Source organism: Mucor velutinosus (genome assembly GCF_035048745.1).
Source record: "Mucor velutinosus strain NIH1002 chromosome Unknown tig00001569, whole genome shotgun sequence".
In the NCBI taxonomy this organism is placed as follows: domain Eukaryota; kingdom Fungi; phylum Mucoromycota; class Mucoromycetes; order Mucorales; family Mucoraceae; genus Mucor; species Mucor velutinosus.
The window spans coordinates 1072840-1096015 of record NW_027041921.1 but is presented as its reverse complement, the minus strand read 5'-3'; the positions used below and the strand labels follow the sequence as shown (position 1 = coordinate 1096015).

General features: G+C 41.7%; 11 protein-coding genes across 11 annotated transcripts; 8 read left to right on the top strand and 3 right to left on the bottom strand.

Annotated features, from left to right (window-relative positions):
• Positions 1–88: 88 nt before the first annotated feature.
• Positions 89–3027, top strand: FAR11_2 (Factor arrest protein 11; the record flags this gene model as incomplete). Its single annotated transcript, XM_064831718.1, has 10 exons — positions 89–241; positions 295–351; positions 442–540; positions 634–676; positions 725–847; positions 899–1725; positions 1787–1899; positions 1963–2167; positions 2225–2494; positions 2548–3027. 10 exons carry the CDS (start codon positions 89–91, stop codon positions 3025–3027), a joined length of 2370 nt encoding a protein of 789 aa, XP_064677998.1.
• Positions 3028–4358: 1331 nt separating this feature from the next.
• Positions 4359–5042, top strand: ATC70_012546 (uncharacterized protein; the record flags this gene model as incomplete). The annotated part of the gene is made up of 1 exon (XM_064831717.1): positions 4359–5042. The coding sequence occupies one exon, from the start codon at positions 4359–4361 to the stop codon at positions 5040–5042; it is 684 nt and encodes a 227-aa protein (XP_064677997.1).
• Positions 5043–5514: 472 nt separating this feature from the next.
• Positions 5515–5844, top strand: ATC70_012545 (uncharacterized protein; the record flags this gene model as incomplete). Its single annotated transcript, XM_064831716.1, has 1 exon — positions 5515–5844. The coding sequence occupies one exon, from the start codon at positions 5515–5517 to the stop codon at positions 5842–5844; it is 330 nt and encodes a 109-aa protein (XP_064677996.1).
• A 339-nt stretch (positions 5845–6183) lies between these two features.
• Positions 6184–7019, top strand: PTH2_2 (Gluconate transport-inducing protein; the record flags this gene model as incomplete). Its single annotated transcript, XM_064831715.1, has 2 exons — positions 6184–6894; positions 6960–7019. The coding sequence occupies 2 exons, from the start codon at positions 6184–6186 to the stop codon at positions 7017–7019; spliced, it is 771 nt and encodes a 256-aa protein (XP_064677995.1).
• Positions 7020–7087: 68 nt separating this feature from the next.
• Positions 7088–9835, bottom strand: ATC70_012543 (uncharacterized protein; the record flags this gene model as incomplete). The annotated part of the gene is made up of 8 exons (XM_064831714.1): positions 7088–7278; positions 7336–7444; positions 7500–7903; positions 7964–8049; positions 8109–9259; positions 9313–9450; positions 9501–9653; positions 9740–9835. 8 exons carry the CDS (start codon positions 9833–9835, stop codon positions 7088–7090), a joined length of 2328 nt encoding a protein of 775 aa, XP_064677994.1.
• Positions 9836–10155: 320 nt separating this feature from the next.
• ATC70_012542 (uncharacterized protein) lies at positions 10156–11541 on the top strand (the record flags this gene model as incomplete). The annotated part of the gene is made up of 7 exons (XM_064831713.1): positions 10156–10347; positions 10400–10459; positions 10519–10704; positions 10760–10800; positions 10855–10942; positions 10995–11078; positions 11134–11541. The coding sequence occupies 7 exons, from the start codon at positions 10156–10158 to the stop codon at positions 11539–11541; spliced, it is 1059 nt and encodes a 352-aa protein (XP_064677993.1).
• A 543-nt stretch (positions 11542–12084) lies between these two features.
• ATC70_012541 (uncharacterized protein) lies at positions 12085–14163 on the bottom strand (the record flags this gene model as incomplete). Its single annotated transcript, XM_064831712.1, has 8 exons — positions 12085–12239; positions 12299–12650; positions 12706–12841; positions 12898–13011; positions 13068–13399; positions 13461–13624; positions 13682–13759; positions 13818–14163. The coding sequence occupies 8 exons, from the start codon at positions 14161–14163 to the stop codon at positions 12085–12087; spliced, it is 1677 nt and encodes a 558-aa protein (XP_064677992.1).
• Positions 14164–14362: 199 nt separating this feature from the next.
• ATC70_012540 (Mitochondrial pyruvate carrier) lies at positions 14363–15536 on the top strand (the record flags this gene model as incomplete). The annotated part of the gene is made up of 5 exons (XM_064831711.1): positions 14363–14631; positions 14690–14818; positions 14881–14974; positions 15035–15139; positions 15213–15536. The coding sequence occupies 5 exons, from the start codon at positions 14363–14365 to the stop codon at positions 15534–15536; spliced, it is 921 nt and encodes a 306-aa protein (XP_064677991.1).
• A 438-nt stretch (positions 15537–15974) lies between these two features.
• Positions 15975–16564, top strand: ATC70_012539 (uncharacterized protein; the record flags this gene model as incomplete). The annotated part of the gene is made up of 3 exons (XM_064831710.1): positions 15975–16078; positions 16132–16291; positions 16349–16564. 3 exons carry the CDS (start codon positions 15975–15977, stop codon positions 16562–16564), a joined length of 480 nt encoding a protein of 159 aa, XP_064677990.1.
• Positions 16565–16602: 38 nt separating this feature from the next.
• On the bottom strand, positions 16603–17211 carry OAC1 (Mitochondrial oxaloacetate carrier protein; the record flags this gene model as incomplete). Its single annotated transcript, XM_064831709.1, has 1 exon — positions 16603–17211. One exon carries the CDS (start codon positions 17209–17211, stop codon positions 16603–16605), a length of 609 nt encoding a protein of 202 aa, XP_064677989.1.
• A 3604-nt stretch (positions 17212–20815) lies between these two features.
• Positions 20816–23038, top strand: MET10 (sulfite reductase [NADPH] flavoprotein component; the record flags this gene model as incomplete). Its single annotated transcript, XM_064831708.1, has 3 exons — positions 20816–21011; positions 21074–21346; positions 21402–23038. 3 exons carry the CDS (start codon positions 20816–20818, stop codon positions 23036–23038), a joined length of 2106 nt encoding a protein of 701 aa, XP_064677988.1.
• Positions 23039–23176: the final 138 nt, after the last annotated feature.

Genomic DNA, 23176 nt, shown 5'->3' with positions numbered 1-23176 from the left:
GAAAAAGCACCCAAACTACTAGTTGTGGTTTAATTTCGTTTCTTTTTTCTCCACTTTTTCACTTTCATCATTAACAAACACTACTCCAATGTCTGGAAAACGCACATCAAAAAAAGAGATTGACGATAGAAAGAACACAATACCTTCGAGGCCTCCTTTGAAGAAGAGGTTTGTATCAGGATCTACAGCATCGGCTGCCAGTGCAGTGCCCTCCATGTCTAAAAGACCAGAGCTGATCACTGTAAGCGTTAAATTCCCTATCATGTCAACTGCTGACTCATTTATGCCGTCTAGACGCTTCCTGATCATTTATCGAAGAAGGAGCTCTTGGAACATATGTATTCTGTCAAAGTAAGATACGGCACCCTTTCCTAGCACATCCCTCGCTCAAACTCTGCTGTAACAGTCATATGCTAATCAGCAACATGATTTCCCATCTAGAATGCTTATATCCAAGAGAAGCAGCACTTGATTCAATTGAAAGAGAGCAGCATAGAAACAAATGCGCTGTATGGTATGGTTCGGTTGCAATTGGCCATGGTAAGCACGCCTTGATTTTTTTTTTTTTTTTTTTGATCTGATAATTTCCATCGCGAAAACTGCAGGATATACTCACAGTTTTCTGTATTAAAGCTCTGGGATGAATTTGCTGCATTTCCTGCAATCACAATGCCTGGTAAATGATCTATACCCTTTATCAGCGTAGAATTAACCAGATGCATAGAGAAATGTGATGATGGCAACATAGTGAATCAATTAAAGCTGATATGTCTGCAGATAACCGAACATATACAGGCATGGAACGCACACACTAGACAGCTTACATCTGACAAATTTCGACATGCAGGTAGCTTGATCTTTGCGAATGCAAGTCCTATGTATTGACAATACCTACTAGATCCAAATGAACAGAATCAAGCCCTACTGAATTATCTGCAAACAGATATCGAGCAACTTCAAACTAGCGATCCAGAGAGCAGAATACAGCTCTTACAGCATGACAATGAGAGCAAATCCAATATGATTACAAGTATCTCCCATGATATCCAGACTGTGGTGGAGCAACTGGCCAACTCCAATGATGCGTTAGAGGATTGCTTGCAGGCTATTGGTGCTATACAAAAACGTCAAGACCGACTGAATAGCAGCGTTGTGGCCAATGTGACTGAAACTACATCTACTACGGCTGCTACTAAAGACGAGAGAGCCAGCGTGGAGCCATCAGCAGAGCAGCAACCACCGCAGCGTACACAAATGGATGAATTGCAAGAGTGTCAGCAATTATTGGATGCTCGAACGCAAGAACTGGCCAAGAGTCGGCAAGAAAAGGATCAGCTGCATACCAAACTGGATGATCTGCTGGATAGATTCTCGCAATTAAGCAGTGATTACATTAAATCCAATTCAATTTATGTCAATCACCTGCAATCCATGATTGAGTTGGAGTACAGGTTGATAGACTATTACGAGCAAAGGAGAGAGAGTCTCATCAAAGAAGAAGACAGTTTCACAAAAGAAAGGAGGCAATTGATTAATCAACAGAATTCGGAAATGTCGTCAAGGGAGGTGACGCTGGTTACCGAGACGAAGCGCCTGCAAGAGACCTTGCTTCGAGTGCGCAATCAACGTGATGGCTTACAGCAGGATATACAGAGCCGCACAATAGAGGAAAAGCAGGTTTCGGCGTACAATGACCAAATAATCCACATTGCCGAGAAGCACAAGGTAAATATCCCCCCCTCCCCTTTGTTTGACCCGGCGGCATGTTCTCAGTTGTCATTAATAGAGTCGCATGATTGAATTAGAACAAGATGTATTACACAAACGCCAAGCAACAGATACAACGACGCTATTACCACAAGACTATCTAAACTATCGACGGCTGAAATTGCAGATAGAGTAAGTAAGTGTGCACTGTGGAGGACACAAAGAAAACTTAATAAACCTTAATCGTATATGCAGAAAAACACATGGCATCTTGCATACTTTGCGACACCTTCAACAACAACAACAACAACAACAACAACAACAACAACAACAACAACAACAAACAGAGAACAATCAAATGGACGTGGCACCTTACATGGCATCACCGCTTATGAATACGTTGAATCAGCTCATGGACGAAAGAAGCCAGCTGGAACTGCTGATTGACTTTTACCAGAGAGTACGTCAAATGTGCGCTTGTTGATTCGATATTCACTCATGAAGTGGTTATTTATAGACTGAGCCGGGCCTGTATGCGCAGATGGACTATGATATCAGTGACATTGGACAGCGTATTCCCAGTATTCAGCATCGCATTGACGATAAGCTCTCCTATCAACAGAAATTGCAGGCAGAGATAAACAAGTTTGTGTCAAAGAATGCCGAGTTGATGGACAAGAAGCACGAAAACGATGTGAAATATGCACAGCACCTACAACAGAATCAGTTACATGAGAAATCCATCTCGCTCTTGGATGAGAAAATAGCATCGATCGAGGCCAACGTCGTGAGTTTATGTGTCTCTATTTCCTTGCAATTCCCATATTCACGCTTTTTTAGACGGAAAAGGAGACACTTATCAAGCAAGTGGACGCCAATGTAGAACACTATCGACTGATGTTTGACGATATCTCTCAAGAGTGCAATGGGTTGCAATCCAACAGGCAACGCCTTGAAGCACATGTCATGCAACTGCAAGACCTGGCCAGGGACAAGATGAAGATGCTAGAACAAGAGACACTGAATGTCCAGCAAGCCAAGAATGAGTACGAGAAGATCAACAAACAATGGAATTTGATTCAGCAAGGGGAGAATCCAGCCTCTCAGGAATTGGTGGACGAGGTAGAAGAACTTCGTTCCTACTTTAAATGCAGCACTTGCAAGACTCGTCGCAGGGATTGTATCTTGACCAGTTGCATGCACACCTTCTGCCATGAATGTATTCGCATTCGCTTAGAGACACGGCAAAGACGCTGTCCGTCGTGCGCCATTACGTTTGGTAATTCTGATGTGAAGGGCATACACTTATATGGCAAATAAGTAAATAAAGCAGCCCCCTCCTTTTTTCATCTTACTAAACCAATGAAGTGTGTTTGGAAGCACCTCCTTAATATCCATCTTCTGTTTGCGTGCGTGTGTGTGTGTGTGTCATGGCACAAAAATTTGAGAACAATATAAAAATGACAATTCATTTGTCTTTATCTGTCCTTTCTTTCTTTCTTTCTTTCTTACTATATATATATATATACATCTCTGAAATGAAATTATACGCTCTCATCCTCACAATCGTTTGCTTCCATTTGGCCGTTGTTTTTGCTGGTGAAAACAAGGCTCATCTCTCTCGTCGTACCGTCAACAAGATCATTCAAGAGGCTCAAGTCGAGAAACGCTCCCCAGATCATGGTTTGTACTCTTTGAGACACATGTCAGTGCATTACATGTAAATACTCACATTTCCACACTAGTCAATGTCGCTGGCGGTAGATGTCCTTGGATCAACTGTTAAGCTTATTTAGTTGACTGCAATTCTTGTTATGCAATGTAGCATCAAACCCATTTGAATGTCTTATTCGCTCACTCGCTCACTCATAGTGTTCCTTGATAAATAAATATCACCCCTTGAACAAATGTAATAATAAAATATTTTTGTAACATTAAAAAAGGGCTATTTGAATGGATGTTTGTTCAGGAGTGTCCTACTAGACATAGGAGACATTTGTAGGCTCTATGTTCAGCGTCTTTTAATCCAAAGTCGTTTCTTTTATCTCTCTCTCTCTCTCTCTCTCTCTCTCTCTCTCTCTCTCTCTATCCTCTTTTCTATTACTTTACATATTATGAAATTGTTTGCATTATCTACTTCGCTTGTCATATTGTTACTGTCGACCGTGCTATCTGCACGTCCACTACCGCAACAGCCACCTGCGGCTCCAATTGATATTGCAACTCCAGTGCAGCAAGACTTTGCCCAGGTGAATAGGATCCTAACTGAGGGGACCATATTCCTAAGTTTCCCTGATAATGGTCCTAACGAATAACAAATTTTTAATAAAACCCACATTTTTGATCCCAACATCATCTACATTACTTCTTTCTAACCATAAGACGGGGTCTTTTAATATACACATAGTCAAGTGGTTAAACTTCCATGTGCGTTTAAACGCACATTCCAATGAACATGTTTGAATGAATTATCGAGGCAGGCAAAGGGGCTCTTCCTATACATGGATCATGGTAAAAAAAAAAAAAAATGAAAGGTGATCCTTGTGGATACATTACTGCCACATACCGATTAACAAGCTTTCTGTATAAATACAACCGTAAACTCTACATCTCTTCTTTTTTTTTCTAGACCTTATTCATTCAGCAAACTAATGCATATCTTGTCTTTTATCATCTCCATCAGTATAGCCATTGGTTTCATCCATGCTGCTTCCTTGGCAGCTGCCAGGAACAACAATGAACAACAAGCTGTAGATATTTATCCAGTGTCCTATGGTGGACTCAAGAAGAGATCCTCATTAGCCAAACGAGACTATGCTACCACATTGCAGTATTTGCGTGCTGCCATGGCAAGTTATCGCAAGGACGCTGTTACCCCACCCTCTGCTGCATTTGTGCAATTAGAGCAAAGTCTACCTCCTTCCCCACCGCCAGCAAGTGAAGCACAGCCAGTGGCTGTCCCTCCACCAGCAACTGTGGATCCAGTTTGGGCAGTAGCGACAGAGCTCATGCCAGCACCACCTAGTCAACAAGTCATTGCACCGCCACTTGCTCCTGAACAACCGGACCCATCTCAGCAATTGGATGCTATGACTCCTTCTCCTCCCTCTTCAACTCCTGGTACTCCTACTTTTGAAGAAGAAGCTTCAGTTGCGCCTGAACCGCCTATACAAGAAGTATCTGCTACTCCAGAATTAGGTAACGAGAGTACAGAAAAGACAATCCCAATTCATGCAGATATTGAAGAAGACGATGCATTCGATCCTGAAGAAGACCCAGATGATGTGGATGACCCTCCTATCGTCAATGGTATGCCAGTCGATAGAGAAGAGTAGTTGATGTAATTTTTTCCCTCGTCAATTAACAATAAAGTAGTGCATGTGATCATAATACGTTTGGTTCTAAATGCATGTTCACATGTCATATATTCTTTGACATATTAGTAATAGTTCTTCCTCTCCTGAGTAGTCGAGCAATGTTGTCTCACTTTCTTGGTGAATTAGGAGTGTCTCGGTAATAAGAAAAAAAGAGGCGAGACCAATGTTATCCACAGTGAGAGGATTACTAACAGACATCAGTCTTAGTGAGCTGTTGAATGGGCTATATCGACATTCATAAGGCATGCACTATGCAGTGTATTCATTGTTAGGTACATTTAGTTCCAGTAGTAAACCAGGTTTTCCTGGTTTTGGCGAGGGAGTTGAGGGCAAGTATGGATGTTTGAGGAGAAGAGCCCTGGCTTGAAAATGTATATAAAGAGAGCGAACGAGAGAGGCCATACTGCATTAAAACAAGATTTAATATACGATGGCAAAATCACTTGTATTTCTCTTTGCCATGGCCATGCTGGTCATGACATGTTTAGCAGCTCCAGCCACTACCACTCACAAGCACGCTCAATTAACAAGACGCGATATTCCTGATCCAAATACAATGGTCAAGCTGGCTCAAAGCGGTCTTCGCAGTATGATGGTGGTTGCAAAATTGACAGCAGATAATGAATTGAACCTGCTACAACCCAAGAAACCAAAAGTGAGCCCTGCAGATGCCGACAATTCAGAGTTTGGTGTGAGTGCAAACCCAAATGCAGGCAAGCAAAAGACGGTAACTGACAGCCATATCCCAATGAATGCCTGAACATTTGATCTGATATATAGTATGGCATCTCTAATAATAAACTCGCATTTTAATCACAAATCACATCCTAATTGACGGATGGCGCAATCATTTCCTAATACGTTAGCTTGAATATTTTGACATTTTGCAAAGCAGTGTAGTGGTGTAGTGCATTTCATGCGCGGCAACACAATCTACCCAATTCAGACTAAACACATGTTCCCTTTTGGGTTGACAGTGACCGAATGGGCGGTCCATAGTGAAATGAAAGTGATCATCCAAAAGTGCATTTTACCTCTTTTTTCTTTTTCTTTTTCAATTTTCAATCATCATCACTCTTTTTCTATTCACTCCATAACAATGGATGCCCTGAAAAGATACTTAAAACCGCATCAAATTGTGCCCTTAATACTGTATCCGTCAACGGTGTTTGTGGCCTTTTTATATTCCATCATTGGCCATCCACCAGACTCCTACTTTAGCAGCAAACGCAACATTTTCAACGTCTTTTTTGTGAAAATTGGATGGTTCTGGGTGACACTCCTCTACTTTGTCTACCTGTATCTCGTGCGATCCAGAAGTCTGCAAAATACACAAGCCTTTATTGCAGGTAGTGCACGCTATGTATTGGTGACGTTATATTGGTACATTATGACCCAATGGCTGTTTGGACCAAGCTTCATTGACAGAGTCTATGTCTTGACGGGCGGCAAATGCACCTCATTGTTGCAAGACACCAAATTAAATGCAGAGTTGGCCATGGTGGTTCAGCAGCAAGTGTGTCGAAGAATGGGGGGTCAATGGACGGGTGGACATGATGTGTCCGGTCATTGTGTCTTGTTGATTCACGCAAGTATGTTCTTTTGGGAGGAATTGAGTTGGATGTTCTACAATGCGAAGCCTTTCCTCCAAATGAAAGTACGCGATCGTGCGCAGTATCTCTCTGTGGTCAGCCTCCTGTTGTTGGCATCGTTGTGGTATGTCATGCTCTTTATGACAGGTGTATATTTCCATGGCCATTTTGAAATCTTGTCTGGTGCCATCTTTGGGTTACTGGGATGGGCATTATTGGTAAGTTTTAAATGACGCATTGGTATATGGAATTCACATGCTAAAAATTGACCCTGATTCTATAGTATCTAGGCGTATTCCCTAGACTGCCATCCGTGGGTCTTCCCCCAACTACCACCCTCTAAAACGAGAGAGATCATAGACTAATTGTGTACAGTAACAATGTAATAAACGACAAGAATAGATGGATTTATTACTGTCTCTTCAAAAAGTAAAGATATGCTTCTCCAATGGGTGGATTGGGAGTAACAGCCACCTTGTTATCGTTGAACAGGATCCATTCTCCATTCTTGTACACATGGGATACATAGTGGCCACAGTGGACAGATGTGCCTTTGTGAGAGACAAAAGAATCCAGCTTGTAATTGAAAGGAGGAGTGGCATCTAGAATAGAGGTGGTGGTGAGTGGGTTGAATGAGCGTGAAGCTCGAAAATGCCTACCTCCAACAACTTGGGCTGAAGCACCGTCAGTGGCCGTTTGCTCATTCATTTCTCCAGTGTCGTTAGGATGACTAAACAACCAATCCAAGGCTCTTTCAGTATCATTGTTCTATCGTTTTGCGTCAGTATGTTAGAGCACCTCAATGCGCACATCTATACTTTACAGTTTCATGCAATGCCTTCTTGGCTTGTTGAGCGGAGAATCCCATTTCTTGCAATGTGGATATTTGATCTTCAGAGGGGCCTGAAGCAGCGTTTGAAGCAGTGTTACTTGATGTGGTAGGCAAAGGATCATCGATATCTGGATCTTCCATATGCTCAAACATCCAATTCATGGCAATATCGGCTCCATTGTGGCCAGTGTTCAACAATGCTCTCTTGCATCGGTTTTCCGAGAATCCCATAGCTTTGAGTTGATCAATGTCATTTTGGTTGAAAGACGGCTCAGCTGAAGAAGAAGCGGAGGAGTCCGTGCTGTCTTCTGGTAATAGTTCTTCTCCTGGTTGTTGGCCGGAACTAAGGTATTTGTCCAATTGAAGTGGACCCTCAGGAAAAACGATGGGAATATCTAATAAGCACGGTTGAGTATCGCATTGCTTGATAACCTATGGAAGGGGAGAATACTTACTCAACTTTTGAGGAACCCAGTTGATGAAAGCAAAACGACGAGGATTCAGGACCAAAATTTCAGGGAATGTACTGAATTTGACAGATCTACACAACACTGTGATTAGAATCGCGCGCATTCATAGTCTTCCATCAGTGCATCCAACCTTGTAGCAGTTGTCTTTTCATTGCAGTTGGGACACTGATAACCATCCACAGTTTCTTCTCTTACAAACGTATCCAAACACTCGGTAAAATCAACAGGCTCATATTCATTGTCGGTGTTGTCCTTGAGACGAGCAGGTACTTCCATAGAGATACACGTGGTTTGATCCTTTTGATATCTAACCTTCTTACATTGGCCGCATTGAAGACGCTGCTCCGTCATAAAGTCAAATGCTTTGGTGGGATCGTTCTTTGTGGTGTGCTCCTTTTGCTGGATCGTTTTGCACAAGTACTGGAAGAATTCAAAGGCGTCCTGTTGGCGCATGGTGGAGAATTCCTGGTGGTTCTTGCCAACGAGTGCTTTGAACATGCCTGGTGCGATGCCGTCTTGGGACTGAACACCGTCATCGTTGATGATGGGCTGAGAGTATCTGCCAGACAGTAAGCCATCTGCTAATTTGTGCAATTGACAGTGCCAGCAATTAGCAGCATCGGTGGTGCATGTCAAAGCGTGGTCCGCCAGCTGCTGATTGTACCTTGACTGGAACTGCTCAATGTTGAAAACAGACTGCAAGACCGATGCCATGTAGCAACTGTTGCCTAGGTTTTTGAGACCCGTATAGCCTGCGCCAAACTTGGGTTCTAACTGCTTTCCGTCCTCTGTTGTCATGCTGAAATCAAACTTCATGTTCTGCTCCAACTGTAGTTCGGTCATGCTCTTTTCTGTCTTTTGCTGTTGAGAAACGTTGATGCCCCAGTTGGCTAAATGAGCAGCCAAGTTGTCATCCACACGCGCATCATCACAGCTGTAACAGTAAATGTCAGCAGTGCCCTCCGCTGTAATGGTTCCCAATTTGACATTGACGCCGTGGCCAGTCTTTTCAAAATGATCAATAGCGTGATTGTTGCCTCCTGAGCCATCGTATTGCTTGCGACCGCAACCCAGATTACCACAAGCTAAACACAACCACAAGTTTTGATTCAATTCGCAATCAGCGCAGTGGGCTAAATCCTGGCCTTGTAACTGCTTGGGCTCCTCTTGCACTAGGCATAATGTATGTTCACAGGGTGTAATCACTTCCTCCCAAGCCTTGACCTCGGATTGCTTGGCAGAGGACAAGGAGCTCATTACTGCATCGACAATGGCATTCAACTAAAGTGTGATTTCAGTCACTGATCTCCCTTTGGATTGGCAATGCATCGTACCTGAGGTGTCGCTTCTTTACTCTCCTTTGTGCTACAGATATGACATCTGACTATGGTGACATATTCGTAGATTGGTTCCTCGTTCTCCATAACAATGGCAATCTTGCTAATCTTTTGAGGTGGTGCATCGTCATGGTTCTAATGCAAGAGTTAGTTCCGTTGGAGTAGTACACTTGTTACAATCTTACTCTCTTGTTAGGATTGCTGACAGTAGTGCGACGAATATTGACAGCTAAAGCATGGCCTGTAAGCTGACTATGAGTCAAGGCATGGTGTCTCTCTTGATCCAAACAACCGCCGTTGAAGCAGGTCAAGCAGACGTCGATTCCCTCAGGTCCATCCTAAATAGCGTTTTTTTTTTTTTTTTTTTTTTTTTTTTTGCATTAGAAACGACAATGAATGATTTGGCATGTCTCTGATCCATTACCTGATTGTCAAAGCATTGGGTACATTCATCTTTGTGCACTTGAGTGAAGGCTGAAGGCAGGTTGAATGTAGCATTTTCAATGTGAAGACAAACCATAATGTAAATAGTGTCGTATTCAGGAAGAAAAAAGTGATAGAAGACTACGTAGTTTTCAACCGCGTAATTATAGCATTTGATACTGGTTGCTCCATAGTCACGAGAGGGTGCGGCATATGTGAGTCGAGTTTGACACCGCCGAGATGATTCGCAAGACGTTGATAAATGGAATCATGATCCGAATGTATGAGTGTATGTGCCATCATGTCTCATGGCGTAATACAAGAAGCTTCGGTAAAACCTAATTTGCCGTTTGTCATTATTAAGAGTACCTGGGAAAATCAGAATGTGGGGTATCTTTCCTTTTATCCTTTTTTCCAATGTCAGTGTTTGATAGCAAGATCAACTTTAGAGACAATTACGATGAGGGAATCATCGAGAAGGTGGAAGAAGAAGTCGATTTTGCACAAAAGATGAGAAATGCTGTGGATGTTCAATTGATTGATACCAATCTCTACATGAGCAAGGAACCGTGGCTTCCGTGGGGATCAAGAGGAGCATTTGGAGGACAGGTAGGTTGGAATTCTGGGGCAGTGTATGGATGCTGACAGTGTATATGTATAGATTGTAGCGCAGTCATTGAGAGCTGCTTGGGATACAGTAGAGGAAGACTTTGCTGTACATGTAAGTTTAAGTCATTCATCATGGATTTCACAGATGCTGATCCGACAACACGCTGCTAGTCTCTTCATGCCTACTTTATCCTGGCTTGTAGTGTTGAAATCCCAGTGATTTACAGCGTACAACGAGTGAGAGATGGCAGATCCTATGCTACTCGTATGGTGAAGGCCATGCAGAGAGGCAAAGCAATCTTTGCATGCAGCTGTAGCTTTGTGAAGCCTGATGATTCCGTTACGCTCAGTCACCAAGTAAGTGTGATAGTAATCTAATGGCTGGATAGCCTACTCAAGCATATTACTTTAGACAACCATGCCTGAAACTGTGGACCCAAACACATTGCCTTCGTAAGTAGACAGCACTTTTTCTCTACGTAAATCAATAAGCTAATCTTTCTGCAGTGATATTGAGGTGCTGCAAAACACGCTGGCCATCACTGAAAGCATTCCAGAGGCTGTGAAGCAGAGAGCTCAAAAGAAACTCGAAGACGTATGTGTATGCTAGTGTATCTACAGAACAAAAAACTCACTCTGTTGTATAGAATCTTCCTGTTGACTCTCGCGCAGTCCTTACGTTATCCCCTCAACAGGTGATAACAGGGAGCGTAGAGCCTAATACGCACAGTGTAAGTTTCATTGACAAATACTACTAGTTGTATGATCTATTCACATGTCGTTTAGAGACGATGGTTTAAAACAAGAGGATTACTCAACGATGACATGAAGCTACATGCCTGTATTATCGCTTACGCCTCGGATAGTGGCTTTATTACAACCGCTGCTGCTGCCAACGGTTACTTGATCAATTCTCGTAGTCTAGGTATGATTGCTTCTTTGGATCACAGCATATGGTTCCATACCCCTGCAAGAGCAGACAAGTGGTTACTCTATGATGTGCATAGCCCTCGAACCAACAGTGGAAGAGGCATGGTGTTTGGTAAGATATATAGTCAAGATGGTACTTTGGTTGCTACCACTGCCCAGGAAGGCATCATTCGTTTGTCTGAAGGAGAACAAGAAAAGAGAAGAAAGAAAGCTGCTGCTGCTTTGCAAGACGACATCAATGCCCCAGCAGTGAGCAAGCTTTAGTTTGGCTGATGATATTGCAGTAATGATAGTTTTATTTGACAGTAGTAATGGTGATTCTTAGTTGCTCGTGTTGGACGGTTCAACAGACCACTTGTTTTGTCCAATAACAGTGACTACAATGGCTGTAATAAAAGCTGCTACAAATAGAATTCCACCGATAAGATAGGCTGTATGCTTGATCTTTGCACAGCTTGCTGGTGTAGTATTCATCCATGCCGTAATTCCCATTTACACATTGGCGGATGATGCTTCTTATTTGGGCCAGCGTTTATCGTTGATGCAGTTACAAATGTGATTAGTGCAAAATAAACAACTTTATCGAAAATTAGGGAGAGGCACAACAACAAAAACAGGCTCGAGTCAGCACCTCAACATCTACACAAATTAGTACCATTGCATCATGTCAAGAGCAATTGATCTGAATTTGTCGATTTGCCCCTGAATTTGCCGAGATCGCGCAGGAAATTTTCAACAAATGATTGATTTACATTACCACCGTAAAGTCTATCTTTATTTTTAAATGTGAGTACATGTCTTTCAGTGCTATTCTTTCATCTCTACATCGCCATCCATGTCTTCAGTTCGCTGGCTGTTGCTGGTCATGGGTTCCTCATCCTCCAGTTCATTGAAATCGTCATCATCATCAAACTCTTCGAATGTGTCAATCATGTCCAAATCAATGTCTTCAAGATCATTGGCTGCAGAATAGTGCTAATGAGAACATACTCTCACTGTAAAGCATAAGATATATACATACCCAGACTTTTGTTTGCCGATTCCAACTGGTCGATATACTCATCTGCAAATTCTTGCAATCGTTTACTCGACCCTTCGCCATTATTTACAGCATGGATGGCATATGTAGCTGCCTTCCGAACATCAGCATCTGTCAACATGTTATCGTCCTCCTCTACATCCACTTCATAACCCTGTTCGTCTCCATTATTATCTTTCTGGGAAGCAATCTCTTTGGCTATCTCTTCAGCTAATCCTGCATCGATGTTGTGTATACGCTGAGCGACACCCTTGTCCAGTAATTCAGCATACTTCTTCTTGAGGTTTTTTCGCAGACGCTCGAAAACGCAATTGTAGAGAAACCCAGAGTATTTCTGCATACCCATGTGAATACACTCACTTCCCATTATCGCCTGCTTAGGCACTTACCGTGGTATACTCCTTGCGATGATCTGGGTTCTGGAAGAGAGGCATAATATCAGGATCTGTAATATCGCAGAATTGATACACAGAAGATGAGCCAGGCTTTCTTATACCATCAAATAAATGCTGATCTGGTTCCACACTATACAAAGAACAAGTTTGAGTGTTGATAAAGTGTGCCAGCTACATTCTACTTACTTGGACTGAACGTGTGAGCCTCTCGTTCGAATGGCATTTGGGTTTGCTCTTCTCGACATGATCTTCCTTTGCGACCCTTCTTTTACAAATCGTCTGATGTCCACTAGCTGATAACTGCGAACGACACATCGTCAATCGATTGTGCGCCAATGTTTCAAATAGCAACTTACATGTAGTATTTGGGATCTTTCCTCGGATCCAAGCCATACTTGATCCAGGCATCACGCCAGGCACCGTTTTGAAATGTGTAAGCTACGTGTGCAAGCGCCTTCTTTATCAACTTGTGATATTTGACATCCAATTTGTTTTTGATTGCAAAACGAGACCAAATAGGACGCTCTTCAAACAAGTCTTTGGTAGCTTGAATTGCCTCGATCTCCAAATCTGCGACTGGAGGCTTCAGGTTGTGCCATGATTTAGAAGGGACGTTCTCGTCTTCGTACTGTATGCTTGTGGTCTCTAGGGCTTGGTATTTATTGCGATTAATCAACTTGATGCTGAACTAGTGTGATGCGTATGAGCACAGTGTAGCACATGGAATGGGACATGTCATATTCACTTACTGATCCATCAGGCTGTCTCACTCTCACTCGAACCACAGAAGCATTCTGTTTATAGCTATAGTTGAATGGTGTTTCTACAGTTGTAAATACGGGAGGTGGAATGTTGCGAAGATTCTCAAAGTCATCGTCATCAACAGGTATCTTGTAATTCATGATTGTTTCCACTATGTGTCAAGCGCGTGTGAGCGTGTGTGTACGGTGTGAATGCATGATTTCATTACCATCTCCACCGCTTATAGCTGTCTTTAATTGCCGTATCTTGTCGTCTTTGGGAACAATGTACTGGAAATCAGCCAGCGCTATCAGTTACTGATCAGTTGTCTATGCGCATCTCTTTTGTCAGGCTCAAGCACCCACCTCTGAATCGCACGGTTTTCTCCACAGTGCCTACGACTTGATGCTGCCATGGCGAATCGTCCTCCACAACCTCTCCCGTCTTTTTGCTCCTCTTGACTCGTCTAGTGACCTTAACCAGCAGTTTGCATGAGTCCAGTACATCACCATTGATCGGGTGCGAAAAGATGTCTTTAGCTCTGTATCTCAATTGAACTTGCCAGTTGTTTGATAATGCTTCGCTCAACGCACTCTCTCCCCCTAATGTCTTGATGGCTCGCTCTGGTTTCTTTACGTAACCCGGGTATTCCACACACAGGAACTTCTTTTTTTCAATGGGAATGAGTGGACTTGGTTCATGACCTGACATGATGTGGATTCTAAGAGTAACGTGTTTGTGTAAAAGAGTAAAAAGTATATAAATTTTTTTCTTCATGTGGCATAATAGTCGGTAGTACGGTCACTCTCCATCATATCCAACCTAAATTCAGCGTAAAAGCTTAAATTAGTTGCTACACTCCCTGGGGTCCTTTTTTTCCTCTTTCCTTTCCTTCTATTTTATATACATCATGCCATCTATAGAAGAGCAGCACATACAGACACTGGAAACAACAGCTTTACTGCCGCCACATGCTGCTGTACAAGTTCATACTTATGCAACCGTTTCGCAAGATGCAGAGACAGGCAATCTAGTTGTCGTAACTCAAAAAGAGAAGAGGTCATGGTTTTGGACCAGCAACTCTTATGCCTGGTCGCTAGCAATGTTGGTGCTCCTGTTCCTGATATTCACTGCCTTGGAATACACTCTCATCAAGCTCAGCTTACCGGCTATGAATCCGTGAGTGCCACCCTCATTGTGTAGTCTCAAACCAATACTGACAAGTTGCATAAATTAGACATGACAGAGACGCTATCAAGTTTCCAAAGAATTTGGAGGATCTAAGAAAGCTGAATGCTGTGCTATCAATGTATATGGACAAACATTTCATCAGTGTATATGTTGCATTCATCATTACTTATATATAGTAAGTTTTATGTTGTGCTGATACTTGTAATTATCCGACCTGTATTAAGCAATTAGAACTAGTCTGCAGAGCTTTTCGATACCTGGATCCATGTGGCTATCCATCCTCGGCGGCACTTTGTTCAACTTTTGGCTCACACTATTCACAGTATCAATGGTAAACTCAATGGCATATGCTTGTCAACTACAGAAAACTAATCTGCATTGATTTTGACAGTGCTCTGCTATCGGAGCAACATTTGCGTACATCATATCAAGGAGTCTTGGATCCGTTGCTGTCATTAAACTCATGGGCGAGAGGCTCAAGAAATGGAATGAGCAGGTTAGTCAGGCATTGTTAACTGAATACAGAGAGAATAAGTGATGTATAACATGTCTGGACAACTTTTGTATAGCTTGTACAACATAAACAGCACATGTTCAACTACATGATTGTCTTGAGAATATCACCATTGCCGCCTAATTGGACAGTCAATCTAGGCTCGCCTCATTTGGGTGTACCCATTGGCCCTTTCTTCTGGGGCACGTTTGTGGGTGTCGCTCCACCTTCCTTTATACATGTCCAAGCAGGTGCTGCATTAGATCGCCTATCCTCATCTGACAAGTTGGAGCTATTAACGCCCATTAATGTACTATGTCTGCTGGCTGTTGCTGTAGTAGCCTTGATACCTGTATTAGTTAGACGGCGATTTCAGAGCCCTCCTCCTATTTCCATTTAAACGATACCCCCCCCCACCCTTATCTTATCCTCCCATTGCAATGTACCATATAATCCTCGAAGCATGATCCACCAATGTAACAAATATACATAAATTTCAAAGAAGCCCCCAACTGGCTTTGTACGAGCAATAAATAACGATTCCGTAAGCAGTTGGCATCCAACATTTTGCATCATGAATGCTCCAGATCAGCCTCGTTTTTATGTGATTGTGAACGCATCTAATCAAAGCACTAGATCTATTTAGTCGTAGTTGGTAGGATTCATATGCGAAATGTCTCTAATAAAGCCAAAGCAGTGCTTGCAGTAGCATTCATCATTCATGTCGTCGCTGTAATTTGGAGTCACAACAGAAATCGCAGCTGCAATGTTAGGTTTACCAGATTTCGCGCAAGTTAACAATTTTTTCTGCTCTTTCAAACAATACACACAACTGCAAATGGATCAAGAAGCACAAAAGAGAAAGGAGCGTCTTGCTGCTATTCGAAAGAGAAAGTTAGGAAGCGCTGCTCAAACTGACCGTACTGCAGAAGAAGCAGAGAAGTAAGACTACTTGAACGATATGCTTTACATACATACCAACTTAAAATGAACAGAACCCTCAAGTTTAGAAGCTATACACCCAATGACGAAAAATTAAAACAACATGTCGATATTGCCCAGCCCATTGACATTGGCAACACACTAGAAACAGAAACCAAAGATTTCACAAAAGAAGCATTAGCACAAGCTGCAGAGAAACAAAATGAAGAAGTGGTAAGTAGCTTAGTCACACATAGATGCATCGATACTAATTCCTTGTGCTATTACTAGGATCTATTCAATCTAGCACCAAAGAAGCCTAATTGGGATTTGAAGAGAGATGTTGAAAAGAAAATGGAGAGATTAGACCGTAGAACACAACGTGCAATCTATGAAATCATTCGCCAGCGATTAGAAGGGGACAAGGATGCCACATTAGCTGAAAAGGTAGCAAATGCTGAAGCAACTCAAAAGTTTGAAGCCGAAAACCAACTACAAGACGATTAACAAACACAGCATTGTAAATAAGAATAAAGCACATGATTTTAATAACTGATGCGGGCAAATTGGGGTCTCTGCAACGAACTGTTTGGGTGAAAATCAAGTGGAATGATCATTGGATCAAAGGTAGTAGGGACTTCCTGGACACGGATACCACGATACAGCGGTTCTTGTTTACCATCATCATATACTCGCATTGGCTTGGGTAGAATAGGTGTGGTTGTGGTGGAAGTGGTGGGATTAGTGCTCCATCGAAACAGGTGCTTGGAAAACCTATTTTCTCTCTTTTTTGTTGATTTCTTAGTGTATTTGATGGATGCATTGCCCGCAGAGAGTGAAGACAAGCGCTTGTGATTGGACATGGATAGTTCAATGGCTGCTGCTATCACATTTGACATGTTTTCTAACGTGAGATCATCACCGCAGCATTCGGTAATGGAGGAAGATGATGAAGAGCTACTCGTTGTGGAGTGTAAGCTACAACCAACTTCATCAGTGCAAGTCGAATTGAGATCAATTTGTTCGAAGCCGTCGTCAAACATGGACAAGGGGGAGGAGGGCGGCGAATTCATGATCATTTGTCGAAACCTGAGACTTGTTGTGCGTGGTGGGGTTTTGATGGTGTTTGACGATATAGTTGAATGTAGAGGCATGTTGGCTGAATATGATGAAGCGATCTTGTTGTTTACAATGTGAAAAAGAGTGGGAATAAATCAAACCATCAAGAGTTGAATCCATGCATTATGCTAATTGCTTCATTTAATCGGGCGTTGTAAGGAGGTAATTACATTTTATGGACAATTACAAATTTGGCATTGTCCATTATCAACGCCATCTCCTTAAAAAAGCAACAAATAGTACAAGATGTCAATAAACAGCCTATGTATTTAGCATTGGTATGCATTTTGCTACATCATGCTCCATTGACAGCAGCATGTTGAGCTATCGTGATTCCACGTAGTTGCAATGCATCATCATAACAAGATAAATTTATGATTCCTAGACACTTTCAAAGCCTCAAAAAAAGGAAAGAAGCTCATCTAGCAAGTACTTTGATAGACTGGCGTTATTAAATATAGAGTGCAAGAAAAATAGCATGGCTAACTATAGTTTAGAATAATTTGCCATCTACTTTCCATACGTTGTAAAAGCATCTATTACTTTATTGTCTTCATGATGAAAAGGGCATTGAGTTTGTCGGCCGGCACCACCAGCCAAAATTAATTCAAACGCAAAATTATAGTCTGTTCCAGATTGGACAAATCTTGATAATTTTGGACTCTATTGAACTATTTTTGAAGATTCGACTAAGCAAAATATGATGATCACCTCATGCTTCCTTAAGCTTTTCTGGAGTACTTTTCAAGGCGCATCTAATGGTACCAAGTAATATAGATGTTTTAAATAAACTTATTGAATAATTTACGAAAATATGAAAAGAGGTTCCTGGCCAAAAAGTCGAGATTTTACATATCAAAGTCCCGCAAAACTGACTTTGGCAGTTGCATTGGATCGATAGAAACATTTTGATTCAAGGTATACCATAGTAAGAATCTTCATTATCAAGGCCAAAAACGCGATTGTTTGATTCTCGATGAAAGCCATGAGGGGTACCTCATGCTTTTTGGTCGATTTTTGGCCATGTTTTTTTTGATCCCCAAAAAGTTGAGCAAAAGTGTCAGAAAATAACTGCCAGGTGAGAACAATTGTTTGGGGCTATTCTGACGATCTAAAACTGCCTTGAACGCAAGAAAACGCAGCTCAAATGCATTCGAATTTTGCTGTATTAGGCACACTTTTGACTAAAAAGGGATAGTGTCTGTATGATACTTGCCTGTATATGAAGTAGCTACGTGTATATGGATGTAGAGCATCACATAAGAATCAAATCCACAGATTATACGAAGAGTTTTCATGTGTAAGTGGAGGGTCACAATGAAAGTAGCAGTATTTTGATAAGATACTCAAGGGCAATCGGTAGCGCGAGCTGCTGCTGCGCAGGTTCTCTCCTAAGGGAAGCGAAGGTAGAGAGCTATCCAAAGCATAAACACTCAAATTATATTAACAATAGTTCGTATCGTCCTGTCATTATAGTAGATCGTTTTGTGGAAACATATACAGGCAATTTTGATGGACAATAAGATGAAATATGGCTGAATAGAGGAAGGTGTTGATATTATTAATCAACGCTTGCTTTGGGTCTCTTCTACACACAACCAAGTCTTCTGCTATATCCGATATTCGGATTTGTGGCTCAGTTTTGGTACCATACATGCTCGGTTACATTACAAATCTTAAAAGAATGTAAACTGACAAACTCAAATGTAGCTTTGCACACGAAGCAATCAGAGAACATCCATAACAAAGAAGGGTCCAACTGTTTCAAAGGACCCAAAAAGATCTAAAATTGCAATCTAATTTAAATGGTTACATGTGACAAATCAACAACAATAAGACCATTTATATTATTAATCTCTAGAGCAAAGTGCCCGCTTCCATGGCATTTTCAACCTAAAGTATAAAAAGCGTCAGACGCTATAACTTATACCGATAATTAGAGAACTGCTACTATGGAACAGGAATGTTTTAAACATGCAAGCAAAACAAGATTATCTCGGATTCAGGCAAAACCAAATCCCTTAACACTACTACTGATTGCATAATATATGGCTACAGACATCAGGTTATTTTGGACATCGGGTCAAAGTCCTGATGCGCAGTAAGCGAGGAAAGAAAGAGAGACTCGTGAGTCATTTCCATTGTTGCATCATTGTTTCACATTCATTATGTAACGATCGTATTGGGCTGTGTTCTGAATACAAGAAAAACAAAAGTTTGGTAAGAAGTATTAGTATACAAAATATGTTCCATCTTATCGAAGTCTATTGCCAAGATTCAAATCTATGATATAGCTATACCAAGAACAGCTTCTATTTACAACTATTTTAATGTCACTCAAGTGAAGCTTTGTACAACAACAGCAATAGTAACAAAATATCGCTCATAAGAAACTAATTTTCTACTCCAGTAAGCTGGGGAAGCAGCATGTTCAAGCTGCTTGGAACCCATCATTGAAACCTATACGAGAACCAAAAAAAAAACAAACGACGATTAAGCAAAGAAATGCGAGCCAGTGCATGAATAGATGCTGTCAGAATGATACGATCAACATCTCAACATTTAGATTTGAATAAAAACTTCTCCCCTCCTCATTCTCATGACAAATTATTATAACTTTAAAGAATTGGTAGGATTGATATATAAAGAACTAATCTTCATTTCAGGAAATGCCACCGTTGAAATAGATATTTGAACTTTATCAGGTGCTATTGTGTCACCTTAGATACCATGTAGATTGTGCCGATCGTAACTACATTTGGATTGCCGGTTAAAATGGCCAACAACTAAAAATCCATTTGACAGTATTTCTATAATCCAATTTCGCATTAGATGGCACGCTTTAATGACATCCGGAACTTTGCTTTATTGATCTCGAAAAGTAAAACGAGTTACTGAATATTTTATATGTTAGACTGAAAAGAGGATCCTTTTTCTACTTGGAATGTCATTGGGCCAAAGCTTAATTTATAAATATGCTGATATGATATAAGGAGATTTTGATAAAAATGAGTTAGGACATTTGCAGGTGGGCAGTATTAAAGCGCCATCTCCGATATCGAATCAACTTACACGGACTTCTAACTATAGCCAAGTTGACTCTAATGAGTCATGTGTAGAGTTGTAAAAACATGTACATGCCATCAATGTTAACAAGTTGAAGAGAATTCTGTATTATATCTTTTTGCTAAAAGCGAACAATTTTTCTAATATGGAGCATATAGATAACAGCTCAGAAAAGTGCCACGTACAACACTAGCGTGATAAATAGATAATTTGTACAATTCCATGATCTTTTTTACCCTTCTGATCCACCATGATAGATAGAAAATATATACCAAAATTGGACTGAATTGCCTAATTCAGTATTTTCTTGAAGGGGGGATTGGTATCGTGCGAAAATGAGCAACAACTGTGCGAAATGCCATTTGCCCTGCTTGATTGGCTATAAACGCCATCTTTGTATTGCCATTGGTTCAGTTTGATGCTCTTTGGATGTTACATTTGATAACTCGCCTGTTTAAAATTTGAAATGTAGAACCTGGAGTATATATAAACCTCGTTGATTTACCTGCTTTTTTTTTTTTGTACATCTGCTTTATTCTCTCTCTCTCTCTCTCTGATAAATACATATTGACTATGCCGGACGTAGCAGCAACACCACCTTCCCCTCCTCCTCCAGATTACAAAGATGAAAAATTTGAATATGACATCAACTCAACTGATGAACAAGTGATGGTGGAAGACAGCACCTCTAGCCGTCAAATCCAGGTTGAAGAATATCAATTCACATGGCGTGCAACTATTGTAGGCTCCCTCTTGGGTTGTTTAGTTGGTAATTTGATCCAGTATTTGTCTCGATTTGACATTTGTCATTAACATTTCGCAATTGTATAGCCGCATCAAATACATATCTTGGTTTGAAGATTGGTTGGACATTTGGTGCCTCGCTCTTTGGTGCCATTTTCTCCTTTGCCATCATTAAGCCTATTTCCAGAGTGCTTCCTCCCAAGTGGGGTGGTGGATACTTTGGCCCCAAAGAAAATTGTACTGCTCAATCTGCAGCAACTACCGCAGGCGGTCTCTCTGCTGGTTTTGTATCTGGTATTCCTGCCATGTATAAATTAGGTTTAATGACAACTCCCAAAAATGATGCCGCTGCTTTAGTTCGTAAGTCAATCCATCCTTTTCGATCCGACCAGTCTGAATTAATCGCATTTGACAGTTTTCACAATTGCCTCTGCCTTCTATGGTCTTTTCTTTGCTGTTCCTCTTCGTAACCACTTTGTCGTCAAGCAGGACTTGACTTTCCCCACTCCTCGTGCCGCTGCTGTCACCATCATGTCTCTTCACGATTCAGTTGAAGGTGAAAAAGAAGCCATGAAGAAGGCTTTGTGGATGGGTATCTGGTTCGTCATCTCTTTCATTTGGAGTTTGATCTCTTACTGGATTCCCTTCATGGACACTATTCACATTCTCTGGTGGATCGGTCATAGCGCCAACTACATTCCTCTGCAAAGTGCTGATATGGACTGGAATTGGAACTTCAAGTGGGATTTCCCCTTCTTTGGTGCTGGCTTGATGACTCCCGGTTCTACCGTCAATACCTTCTTTATTTCCTCTCTTCTTGTCTACGGTATCATTGGTCCCTGCTTAGTCCACACCGGCTACTTTGTCCAACCCATGGGTATCACTACCAAGGGTGCCACCACGCAGTCTTTCTTCTTGTGGCCCGGTATTGCTCTCATGGTCTTGACTTCGTTCGCTGAACTCTTTGTCCGTTACGATACCCTCTGGCGTGGTGTCAAGGGTGGTGTTGTTGGTCTCTACAATGGCTGTATCAACAGTTATCTCTTGTTCAAGACCCACATCTTGAAGAAGGACTTGAACGAAAAGGAATTGCTCCAAATGAACCCTCCCAGAGACGAAGATGAGATCTTTGCTGAAAAGGAACTCGTTCCTGCTTGGTGGTGGATTCTGGGTGTCTTTATCTCAATCATCTTTACTTGTGCCATCATGGGCGAGTTCTTTGGTATGCCCGTCTACCAATCCATTGTTGCTGTCATTCTCGGTTTCGTCTTGTCCTTTGTTGGTGTCCAAGCTGCTGGTGAGACTGATATCAATCCCACTGGCTCAATTGGTAAAATGTCTCAATTGATCTTTGCTGGTATGCCCAGTGATACTCTCAATCAAGTGCGTAAGAACAACCTGATGGCTGGTAACATTTCTGCCTCTGCCGCTGCTCAAGCTGTCGACATGGTTGGTGATCTCAAGACTGGTCAATTGGTCGGTGCTTCTCCCAGATCTCAATTCTGGGCCCAATTCATCGCCTCCTTCTTCGCTATCGGTATCGCTGTTGGTCTTTTCATTCTCTTTGCTGAAGCCTACCCATGTGTTACCAGCACTGATCTTAACGAGGAATGTGAATTCGGTTTGGTTGCAGTCAAGGCTTGGTATAACGTTACATTGTTGCTGACAGGCGGTGGTGAAAAGCTCACTAGAGAATCCATCATCTTGACTGGTGTTGCCGCTGCTGTTGGTGTCGTTGCTCCTTTCGTTCGTGAATTCTTGGTTCCCAAGAAGTATCACCGCTACTTCCCTTCTGTCTCTGCTGTCGGTATTGCCATGATCAACACCAGTCCTGAAGTGCCTTTGTCCATGTTCATTGGCTGGGTTGCTGGCAAGATCTGGAAGCGTGTAGATCCTGTTGCTTACGAAAAGTACATGTACAGTACTGCCGGTGGTATGATTGCTGGTCAAGGTATTTCCGCTCTTCTTCAAGCCGTCTTCAAGTTGAGTAATGTTGCACCTTACGCTTACACTGGCTCTTGTATTGAGGGTCTTTTGGAAAACTGCCCTTAATTGCGCACAACTTTAATATCTACCTCGTCACATGACATGTATTTTATCAACATCCTTACAAACTATCTTATTTCTAAAAACGTAATACCATTAATCTTACTCGTCTATATATCTCTCGCGTACATTGTACAATAAAAC